This window comes from Microcaecilia unicolor, chromosome 6, assembly GCF_901765095.1.
Source record: "Microcaecilia unicolor chromosome 6, aMicUni1.1, whole genome shotgun sequence".
NCBI lineage: Eukaryota > Metazoa > Chordata > Amphibia > Gymnophiona > Siphonopidae > Microcaecilia > Microcaecilia unicolor.
The window spans coordinates 1,871,768-1,883,879 of record NC_044036.1 but is presented as its reverse complement, the minus strand read 5'-3'; the positions used below and the strand labels follow the sequence as shown (position 1 = coordinate 1,883,879).

At 43.7% G+C, this 12,112-nt stretch overlaps 1 protein-coding gene across 6 annotated transcripts in view; it reads left to right on the top strand.

The window, feature by feature from the left end:
* The window catches only part of ST3GAL3 (ST3 beta-galactoside alpha-2,3-sialyltransferase 3), a 389,817-nt gene that overhangs the window by 117,714 nt on the left and 259,991 nt on the right, over positions 1-12,112 (top strand). For 4 of the 6 annotated variants that reach the window (XR_003942436.1, XM_030205792.1, XM_030205793.1 and 1 more), the window contains exon 4: positions 1,151-1,243. The exons of the other annotated variants lie outside the window; for them this stretch is intronic. Coding sequence is in view for 3 of the 4 variants with exons in the window: in XM_030205792.1 (XP_030061652.1) it covers positions 1,151-1,243 (93 nt within the window). In the remaining variant the exon portion in view is untranslated. The remainder of the gene's footprint in view (positions 1-1,150; positions 1,244-12,112) is intronic. 6 annotated transcript variants of the gene reach the window in all.

Sequence of the window (12,112 nt, the reverse complement as noted above, 5' to 3'; positions counted from 1 at the left end):
ATTTAACACAGAGGACATTCCCTGCTCGAAGGAGCTTACAATCTAAAGGACAAAAAAGTGCAGTCAATCAAATTGGGGCAGTCTAGATTTCCTGAATAGATGAATAATGGTTAGGTGCCGAAAGTTACATTGAAGAGGTGGGCTTTGAGCAAGGATTTGAAGTTGGGCAGGGAGGGGGGCTTGGTGTATGGGCTCAGGGAGTTTATTCCAAGCATATGTGATCTACATAATACTCTGTCCATACAACAGTCTCATTTATTGGGAAGAACTACTTAAAAAAGTAGGATTGCATTCAAATGAAAATAAATCCCACATTTATACTGACACTTTGATTGCCCCTTTAGCCTCTCACTGGCTTTTTGAAACAGGATACTGTCAGGGAGACATGCATTGGAGAAAAACTGATGGTGTTCAGCAGGGATGGGAAGGAGGAGATAATGAATGTCAGTTGAATTATGAAGATCAGTGTTGGATCTTTGAGCTTAACATGGTGGTACCTTGGGTCTAAATGAAGAATTGGTTTGGATGCCATTAAGGCATTGGCTCAGAATGATCAGCTAATCTCCAGATATAAATATAAAGTTTTTAAAAATGCCACTATCATCTTGGAGAGTTAAGAGTGTGCTGTAATGTTTGTTGAATGCAGAAGTGGATGTTAAATTGGACATGCAAATATAGGTATTTTCAGGGATTACTATCCCTGAAGCAGCATGTCAGATAAATGTTGAGCCTCCTGAAAAGTTTGGAAGCGCTGCAACAGAAGCTAACCCCCCTGTTTACAAAGCTGCGCTGCGGCTGGCGGTACGGTAATGCCAACACATTGCCAAGTAGCTTTGTAAATAGGGACCGTACGTGTCTTTGGACTTTTTATTTAATAGAGAAATTAAAAATGATAAAAATAATTTGAAAATTGATCACTGACAAATATCTAATACTGGTATCTGTTGGAACAATGTTAGATAAATATCTCCCGAAGGTCTGAACATTTTTTGAAAAAAAAAATTTTTTTGTGGTGTTGATTTATTTTAAAGCAAAAAGAAATAGGACCAAAAATTGTAACGATAGAAGCAAGAAAGAAACTGATTTCTTTACTTTATTTTTTTTTTTAACTAAACAGTTTTGAGTCCTCATTTTACTTTCTTTTCTACAGACTAGTGGAGCTGGCAGCAAAGTATGCCAATTTCACAGAAGGTGTTTGCAAGCCTGGGTATGCATCTGCACTGATGACTACAATTTTCCCAAAGTGAGTGATTTAAACAGTTGGTTCAGTTTTTAAAATCTTACTTCCCTTCCTCCGAAGACTGGGCCCCTCCCTATGGATGCTGCTGTTAAGCTCATAATCTGGAACTTGAAGGTTGCAGGAGAGTTCAAGGCAAGGACCAGCTAAAGGTTTCTTACTTGTCACTGATTGTTTATCCATTTGGACTTCTCAGGATTTGAATGTACAAGCTTATGACTGCAGTCTACAAACGTCACCATTGAGCAGAGGCCAATTTAAATGAACTGTTGTAGGCTTTAGTGCACAGCCAGCATGTTACGCATATGAAAAGCTGCATGGACATTTAGTCCATCCTTCTGAAAATACCAGAATGGATTACAAAATACATACATCAACACATGTTTCTTATATATCCAAGGGTAATGAAGGCACTGTTAAACCCAGATGCAGAAAAGTGCGCTTAAGACCTGAATGCATAATGCATGGTTTTCTAATGCCAGGGATTTAGTATGTGATCTGACGAGGGCTAAAAAGATAGCTCACTTTTCTGTGGCTAGTTTTGGTGACGGTTTTTTGCTTGTTTCTTTTCTTGTGTCATCGTGAATTTCCTGCGGCCTTTATCTTGTTTATTGAAGGACAGACAACCTAGTGAATAAAATGAAAAACAAAAATGGCAGGGGATAAGGAGCAGAGGTGATTATAGTTTGAATATATAGTTAAGGGGAGGTGCTGCAGCTGTGAAATGATGGACAGTTTGCTCATTTGCAAAAATGTAAATGATCATCATAACAATATGTGTGAAATACACATTTGACATTTCAGATACACATGTCTAATACTCATAAGCTCTTATTTTAGAAGCAGCCCCATCTGTAAATGGCAACATTTTCAAATCTTGAGAGGCCTACAGATGTAAATGCCATTTTAAGAGCAGGAGCGATTTACACCATGTGACACCAACTATATCTAGATGTCAAAGGGACATGGGTAGGGCAAGGAGAGGAGTTATCTTTCTGAGAAACAATTTTCTGTTACATTACCCTGTGAGCACTTCTTACAGATACAAACACAGATGTGTACACATATACACACATAAATAAAGAAATGCTAAATATGAGACGAGAAACTATCTCAGACCAGTGGTGTAGCCAGACATCCAATTTTGGGTGAATTTAGAACAAAGCGGGTAGGCCAAAAATTTAATCAATGTCCCTCCACCAACTAAAACAAAACCTTAATTTAGTTTCCACTCCCCTCCAATTATGTTTAAATCTTTTTATTGGACAAATCAGTCACATACTTCGTCAGCAACATTTCAACAGTTTGTAAAACATCCAGTAAATTACAGCATTCTATTGAGCAACCGTCCCAAGTTATATATCATCTCCCTCCGCCCCACCCGACCCCATCCCTTCCTAAACTGTGTCCAAACAATATATTCCCAACCATTAGAAACAGTTACATTGGACCCTGAGACAGATACCTCCAAGATATCATATCTACCAAGCCCTGTCTTCTCCCATCTTATTTCAGCTCTACCCATCCCTCAAAGTGTATATCTCATAAATTCAAAGTCAACACTCGGAAAGAAGGGGAATGTTTTGTTCCTTATAACATCCCCAACAGTTTCCTATACCCTTCGAGGTGCCGTAGAGCTAACCGCTCCCCAAATTTTACCAATGTAACCTGCAAACCAGAAATCATCTGCCCCCACCCGTCCCCAACTCTGCATTCCCAACAGGAAGAAGAAGGAAAAAAAGGGGGGGGAACAACTCCATTCTATCCTTGAGCGCGATCCGGACACCTCCGTCCCCTCCCCCCTCCCACCACTGAATCCCTCCATAAACATTCACCCCCCCTCCAATTAAAACAAAACCCTAATTTAATTTCCACCTGGGTTCAGGTAAATGTTGGAAGGAATTGCATGGGGACGAAGTGAGCCATATGGGAAAACCGGTCCACTACCACCCAAATGACCGTGTGACTGGGACGGTGGTAAGTCGGTATCAAAGTCCATGGATATCTCTTGCCAAGGAAGCTGTGGAACAGGTAACGGCTGTAAACATCCCCATGGCTTGCCAGGAGAGGATTTGTTTCGGGCACAGACGGGACAGCTGGAAACAAAATGCAAAATATCCTGAGCCATGCGTGGCCACCAATAGTACTGGGAGAAGCCAGAGTTACCAACAAACGTGGAAGAGTGTCCCTATTTGAGAACTTTTTTCCTAGCCTATGGTGGAACGGAGGTCTTAGAGGTGGCCGAAGTTACAGTTGCAGAGGCGATACAGGCCAGGTTTAACATAGGGTAGGATTCCTCGGGCTCTTCGGGAGGGTTAAAGGCCCTGGAGAGAGCATCGGCTTGAATATTCTTTTCGGCAGGCCGAAATACCTAAAGGAGGTGGTAACGGCGGTTAGCATATCTGGGTTTAAAAAAGGTTTGGACAAATTCCTGGAGGAGAAGGCCATAGTCTGCTATTGAGACAGACATGGGAAGCAACTGCTTGCCCTGTGATTTGTAGTGTGGAATGTTGCAACGGATTTGGGTTTCTGCCAGGTACTTGTGACCTGGCTTTGCCACTGTTTGGAAAACAGGATACTAGGCTAGATGGACCATTGGTCTGATCTAGGGTTACCATTTTTTGTCCTTAAAAAAAGAGGACGCTTGCCCCGCCCCTTCACGTCTTTGCCCCGCCCCTTTCCACACCTCGCCCCACCCCTTCTCGCACCTTGCCCCGCCCCCTGTCGCATTTTCCCCTCCCTCTGGTCACCACCTCACCTCCCCTCCCCCCGGCCCTGTCACCACCTCTCCCCTTACTCATGATCTTCCCTGGTGGTCTAGTGGAGGAGTGGCCTAGTGGTTAGGGTGGTGGACTTTGGTCCTGGGGAACTGAGGAACTGAGTTCGATTCCCGGCACAGGCAGCTTCTTGTGACTCTGGGCAAGTCACTTAACCCTCCATTGCCCACTGCATTGAGCCTGCCATGAGTGGGAAAGCGCGGGGTACAAATGTAACAAACAAACAAAAAAAAAAAGAGCCCCTTCTTTCCTGCCCGGCGCGCTGCTCTGCATCCTGTATGCTGCCTGTGACGGTCTCGGCGAGATTCAAAATGGCCACCGAGAATTGAAGCAGCCTCGCAAGACCTCAATTCTCAGCGGCCATTTTGAATCTCGCCAAGACCGTCCCAGGCAGCATACAGGATGCAGAGCAGCGTGCCGGGAAGGAAAGAGGGGGCTCTTTCCTGCCCCGAAGTCACTAGACCACCAGGGAAGATCATGAGTAAGGGGAGGGGAGGTCCGCCACACGCACGTCAGCCCGCCCATTTGTCCAGAAATCCGGACAAATGGGCAGGCTGGCCAAAACCCTTCTGGATGCCCGAACATGTCCTCAAAAAGAGGACATGTCCGGGTAAATCCGGACGTATGGTAACCCTAGTCTGACCCCGTATTGCTACTCTTATGTTCTCATCTTTTGGTCTGTTAGGGAAGTAGACCTAACTTATTTAGCCCTGAGCTGCTTTGTTTGAACTTGAGCTGGACAGCCTGTGAGGGAAGGCAGGCTTATTTTGTGTTTTGAGCCTGAACTACACTAGTGAAGAGAAATCTTGCCTCACCAATCTAGTACATTACTTTGAAGGGGTGAACAAACGTGGATAAAGGTGAGCCGGTTGATATTGTGTATCTGGATTTTCAGAAGGCGTTTGACAAAGTACCTCATGAAAGACTCCAGAAGAAATTGGAGAGTCTGGGATAGGAGGTAGTGTTCTATTGTGGATTAAAAATTGGTTAAAAGACAGAAAACAGAGTAGGGTTAAATGGTCAGTATTTTCAATGGAGAAGGGTAGTTAGTGGGGTTCCCCAGGGGTCTGTGCTAGGACCGCTGCTTTTTAACATATTTATAAATGACCCAGAGATGGGAATAACTAGTGAGGTAATTGCATTTGTGGAGGAGTGGCCTAGTGGTTAGGGTAGTGGACTTTGGTCCCAGGGAACTGGGTTCGATTCCCACTGCAGGCACAGGCAGCTGCTTGTGACTCTGGGCAAGTCACTTAACCCTCCATTGCCCCATGTAAGCCGCATTGAGCCTGCCATGAGTGGGAAAGTGCGGGGTACAAATGTAACAAAAATAAATGACTCAAAGTTATTCAAAGTCGTTAAATCGCGGGAGGATTGTGAAAAATTACAAGAGGACCTTACGAGACTGGGCATCTAAATGGCAGATGACGTTTAATGTGAGCAAGTGCAAAGTGATGCATGTGGGAAAGAGGAACCCAAATTATAGCTACGTCATGCAAGGTTCCACGTTAGGAGTCACTGACCAAGAAAGGGATCTAGGTGTCGTCGTTTATGATATGTTGAAACCTTCTGCTCAGTGTGCTGCAGCTAAGAAAGCAAATAGAATGATAGGTATTATTAGGAAAGGAAATGAAAACAAAAATCAGGATGTGATAAACCTTTGTATCGCTCCATGGTGTGACCGCACCTTGAATATTGTGTTCAATTTTGGTCGCCGTATCACAAAAAAGATATAGTGGAATTAGAAAAGGTGCAGAGAAGGGCGACAAAGGGGATGGGACGACTTCCCTATGAGGAAAGGCTAAAGCGGCTAGGGCTCTTCAGCTTGGAGAAAAGGCGGCTGAGGGGAGATATGATAGAGGTCTATAAAATAATGAGTGGAATTGAACTGATAGATGTGAAGCGTCTGTTTACGCTTTCCAAAAATACTAGGACTGGGGGGCATGCGATGAAGCTACAATGTAGTAAATTTAAAACGAATCGGAGAAAAGTTTTCTTCACTCAACGTGTAATTAAACTCTGGAATTTGTTGCCAGAGAATGTGGTAAAGGCAGTTAGCTTAGCGGAGGTTTAAAAAAGTTTGGACGGCTCCCTAAAGGAAAAGTCCATAGACCATTATTTAAATGGACTTGGGGTAAATCCACTATTTATAGGATAAGCAGTATAAAATGTTTTGTACTTTTTTGGGATCTTGCCAGGTATTTGTGACCTGGATTGGCCACCGTTGGAAACAGGATGCTTGGCTTGATCGACCTTTGGTCTTTCCCAGTATGGCAATACTTATGTACTTATGAATAGATTTTTTGCTGCCTTTTAACCATAATCTGGCTGTGTGTTTAAAGGCACAGGACACCAGTGTTCACGCTTTCGTAAAACTGTTAATCCAAAAGTCCTTTTGTAAACTCAGGGCCTTGAGGTGTGGTGATTCTGCATTAAACAACCATGAAGTGGAGTGAACTTTTGTTCCATGAGCCCTGATGAAGGTCGCAAAACATTGGCCATGGTTGGCATTGGAATAGAGTTACTCGACTGAGGAGTCAGCACATCTTTAAGAATCAAAAGTTAAGTAAAAAGCTCTTTTGAACTCAGTACATTTATAGATGAATAAAACTTTTTGGGGAGGTTTTTCAGCCAATGATGACTATATGAACTCCCAGAATTGTTTGACATACCCTTAAAGGAGACAATTTGATTATATCTCAATTATTACCTTTTGAATCCTAGTTCTTTTCTGTTTTAGATGTTCCCTGAATTTTGTAGTCATTTCCAATCCCCCTTAGTTTTCCTCTGTGTCCTGTGTGTCTGTTTTGCTTCTGTCCCTAATCGTTATGTTCTCTGCCTCCATAAAATAGAAGAATGTCTTACCCAAGCCACAATATGCTATTCAGATGCCATTTCTTATAGGCTGAACTGGCCTCTTGCTTTTTTCAGATGTATCTGATGACAGATGAAGGGGGCTGGGGGTCAAAAGGAGTAAAGGATTATGACGGCTCAAAAATGAGTTTTAATTTGCTGATGATAATGTGGAAAATGCACTGCCAAAAGCGGTTTGTCATTTACATTACAACATTGACTGGAGGATGTCATAAAAGGCACTTTTATTCAAACTGACCTTTCCTCTTTGACCCTGTGTAATCTGAGGTCTAACAAAGACTGAGAATTATTAAAGTTTGAGTCAGGGTGGTGGTTTGGAGAGTGTCCTGTGCCAGTTTAGAACTATTCGCCTGATGAATGATAATTTCTATTGGGGAGTAATGAGTATGGCTACAGCCTTCTATGTTCAAGGGATCTCTTGTGTGCTATCCCAGATACAGTACTTGGAACAAAAGTCCTTGTTGTATAAAGCTGGGACATTCTTCAGTGTTAACTGGAGCATGGAGAAAGAGATTATAGTGGTTTTTTGGTTTCTACTATTTTGTTGTTTTGAAAAAAATAATTTCCATTGATTTGGTGCCTTTTATTCTTCTCTGTAAGATAGACTGAATGAGCTTGCTTTCCAAAATTACAGCATTGAATAACCATTTTCTCGTCTCAGTCCTTTTTTTTCTTCTTTGCTCCCTGTGAATTTTCCCTTTTGTCCTTCTCACTCTGTTCTTCATTCCTTCTGTTACTTGTTCTGGCCTTGTAATTTGTAACCTGTCATTTAAAATGGTCATAATATCTCTGAAAGCTAGAGGGTGGCCATTATAGCACAAATTGTTTTAAAAAGGTCAGCAGGGATGATCTAGGAAACTAAAGATTGGTAGAAACATAGAAACATGATGACAGATAAAGGCCATGTGACACATCCAGTCTGCCCATCCTCTGTAACCCCTAATTCTTCCTGTTCCTGAGCGATCCCACATGCTTATCCCTTGCGTTTTAAAATTCTGGAACAGTCCTCAACTCCACCACCTCCACCGGGAGGGCATTCCACGCCTCCACCACCCTTTCTGTGAAATAATACTGCCTTAGGTTACTCCTAAACCTATTCCTTCTTAACTTTGTCGTATGCCCCCTCATTCCAGAGCTCTCCTTCATTTGAAAAAGGCTCTCTTCCTGTACATAAATGCCCTTGAGATATTTAAACGCTTCTATCATGTCTCCTCTCTCCCCACGCATACATGTTGAGGTTCATAAGCCTGTCCCTATAATTTTTGCATTCAAGACCACTTACTAATTTCGTAGCCGCCCTCTGAACCGACTCCATCCTGTTTATATCTTTCCGTAGGTGCGGTCTCCAGAACTGCACGCAGTACTCCAAATGAAGCCTCACCAGAGACTTATACTTTTATTTATTTTTGTTACATTTGTACCCCGCGCTTTCCCACTCATGGCAGGCTCAATGCGGCAGGCAATGGAGGGTTAAGTGACTTGCCCAGAGTCACAAGGAGCTGCCTGTGCTGGGAATTGAACTCAGTTCCTCAGGGCCAAAATCCACCACCCTAACCACTAGGCCACTCCTCCGTTCCGGCACTATCACCTCCTTTTTTCTGCTGGTCATGCCTCTCTTTATGCACCCAAGCATCCTTCTGGCTTTGGCCGTCGCTTTTTCTACCTGTTTGAAAGCTTTAAGGTCGTCAGATACAATCACCCCCAAGTCCCGCTCTTCCTTCACACACTGAAGCGTAGACCTGACTAGACAGACACAGCTTCATGGGAATGTGCCAGCATGGATTTAGCAAAGGAAAATGTTCCCTTGCCCATCTGTTCGATTTTTTTTTAAGGTATATACGTGGATGAAGGTGAGACAGTTGAAATAGTGTATTTGGATTTTTAGAAGGTATTTGACCAAATCCCTTGTGAGACACTCCTTGGGAAATTAAAGAGGAGATAAAAGGTAAATGGCCTATTGTGGATTAGAAACTGGCTAAAAGACAGGAAATGGAGAATTGTACTGAATGGTCAGTTCTTCATGGACAAGGAGGATATAATGAGCTACACATGGGTAATGTCAGACCATCTTCCAGAGTCTAGAAAAACTGTTTGGACATGTATGTGTGCTCCCTCCCACACAACTACTACTTATCATTTCTATAACACTACTAGATGCATGTAGTGCCCCAGCAGGACAATCGGATTTTGCTCTCTGGCTCTTTTCTGTCTATAACTTCAGGAGCTGTGTCTCTCAGAACAACTTCTCAATGACTGAAATGTGCTGTGCTATGTGACAAGGATCCTAAGGATCTAGATACAGAGTAATCATGGGTCCTGAGGCCATGAATTAACAAGCATGTTCATTATGAAGCATGGGGGTTCAGTTCTAGCACCCATGGGTTTTCACACCTTGGAACACAAGTGCTTGCCAGATAGCCACAGTACAATTTTCAGAGGAATTTTCCAGAGACAGACTGCAGTCACACTCTTCAAATTTTACTTCAGCAGCCGATGACTCTGCACTTCTCCTACACAGACTGGTCTACTGAAGCAGATCAAGATATTAAAAAAAATAATGGAGAAGAATTTCCCCACTATTTGTTTGTCCTAGAACAGCTGAGGGAGACTTTGGCCGAGCCAGCATCCTCACTACTTCCACTGTTTTTAAGTAAAATTCTCCATGCCTGCATTTTTCAGACAGCTAACATTTGCTTGTCGGCACTGAAGGATCGTAATAGTGAGCATCGAGGAAAGCCCAAGAAGCACAAGCATCATTCCTCCATAACACACTGTGCATCAAACAAAAAATATTTTGTATGTATCTTAGATTCTTAACAGTGCCATTTTGAAAGAAACTTTGATCACTAAAAACCTATGACGGTGAAAAATAATGGCACAAGTTTCTGAGGAAGCCACAAGATGGGTGAAACAATGGCCCCATTGAACATTAAGATAAGTGCTGATTTATTAATGCAATAAGTGATTTGGGCACTTTACATCACCGTTAAGAGTCTAAGAGACATACAAAAAAATTTTGTTTGATGCACAGTAAATGTTGACACAGAAATACACAAACAAAGGAGTTTTGAGCCCGATGATAAAAACAAAACATCAGCTTATATTCTAGCCGTTTGTAACCAAGGATTGTTATCTGATTGGTTTCTCTTTCTCCTTTAAATAAATTATTACCTTGCTTTAAGCTTGGTATTAACTAGTGTACATTATTGTTAGTATTGATTTACCAGAATTTTACACTAGTATTCATTCTTTTGTGAGAGGCCCAGTGGACCCTGGCTTCCCAGTGGTCTCAGGCAACTGGGATTCTAGTAGATGCCATCCAGGTCCTTCCAGAGCTGGCTCAGTCGTCCCCCCCCCCCCCCCACCCCGGTGGGCAATTCAATAAAACTTGATGGTGGGACTACCATTCTACATTCTGCCTCCCCAGAAGGTGCTGTCAACGGATGCATTCAGCTTGGGATGGGGAGCTCTTGTAGATGGACTTCACACCCAGGATCATGGTGTGCTCTGGAAACAGTTTTCCATATCAATTTCCTCTGGCTGAGGGCCATTTGGAACACTTTAAAGGCTTTCACTTGACCCTACCTGTCCCTCCAACTACCGCCCCATTTCCCTCCAAGTTACTTGAACGCGCCGTTCACAGCCGTTGCCTCGATTTTCTCTCCTCTCATGCCATCCTCGATCCGCTTCAATCCGGCTTTCGCCCCTTACACTCCACAGAAATGGCGCTATCTAAAGTCTGCAATGATCTCTTCCTAGCCAAATCCAAAGGCCACTATTCCATCCTCATCCTCCTTGACCTATCCACCGCTTTTGACACTGTCAATCACAATTTACTTCTTGCCACACTGTCCTCATTTGGGTTCCAGGGCTCTGTCCTCTCCTGGTTCTCCTCTTATGTCTCCCACCGTACCTTCAGAGTACATTCTCATGGTTCTTCCTCCACCCCCATCCCACTCTCTGTTGGCGTGCTTGTCTGACATTGCTGTCTGGATGTCTCAACGCCACTTGAAATTAAATATGACCAAAACCGAGCTTCTCATTTTCCCCCCCAAACCCACCTCCCTGCTCCCCCCGTTTTCTATTTCTGTTGATGGCTCTTCATTCTCCCTGTCTCCTCAGCTCGAAACATTGGGGTCATCTTTGACTCTTCTCTCTCCTTCTCTGCTCATATCCAGCAGATTGCCAAGACCTGTCGTTTCTTTCTTTACAACATCCGTAAAATCCGCCCCTTTCTTTCCGAGCACTCTACCAAAACCCTCATCCACACCCTTGTCACCTCTTGTTTAGACTACTGCAATCTGCTTCTTGCTGGCCTCCCACTTAGTCACCTCTCCCCTCTCCAATCGGTTCAAAACCCTGCTGCCCGTCTCGTCTTCCGCCAGGGTCGCTTTACTCATACTACCCCTCTCCTCAAGTCGCTTCACTGGCTCCCTATCCGTTTTCGCATCCTGTTCAAACTTCTTCTACTAACCTATAAATGTACTCACTCTGCTGCTCCCCAGTATCTCTCCACACTCGTCCTTCCCTACACCCCTTCCCGTGCACTCCGCTCCATGGATAAATCCTTCTTATCTGTTCCCTTCTCCACTACTGCCAACTCCAGACTTCGCGCCTTCTGTCTCGCTGCACCCTACACCTGGAATAAACTTCCTGAGCCCCTACGTCTTGCCCCATCCTTGGCCACCTTTAAATCTAGACTGAAAGCCCACCTCTTTAACATTGCTTTTGACTCGTAACCACTTGTAACCACTCGCCTCCACCTACCCTCCTCTCTTCCTTCCCGTACACATTAATTGATTTGATTTGCTTACTTTATTTTTTGTCTATTAGATTGTAAGCTCTTTGAGCAGGGACTGTCTTTCTTCTATGTTTGTGCAGCGCTGCGTATGCCTTGTAGCGCTATAATGCTAAATAGTAGTAGTAGTAGAGTTCCTCAGGGATCTGTCCTTGGACCCCTTCTTTTCTCAATCTACACCTCTTCCCTGGGCTCCCTTATCTCATCCCATGGTTTCCAATATCATCTTTATGCTGACAACACCCAGCTTTATCTCTCCACACTTGACATCACTGCAGAAACCCAGGCCAAAGTATCGGCCTGCTTTTTTCGATATTGCTGCCTGGATGTCCAACCGCCACCTGAAACTGAACATGGCCAAGACCGAGCTTCTTGTCTTCCCACCCAAACCCACTTCTCCTCTCCCACTACTCTCTATCTCAGTTGACA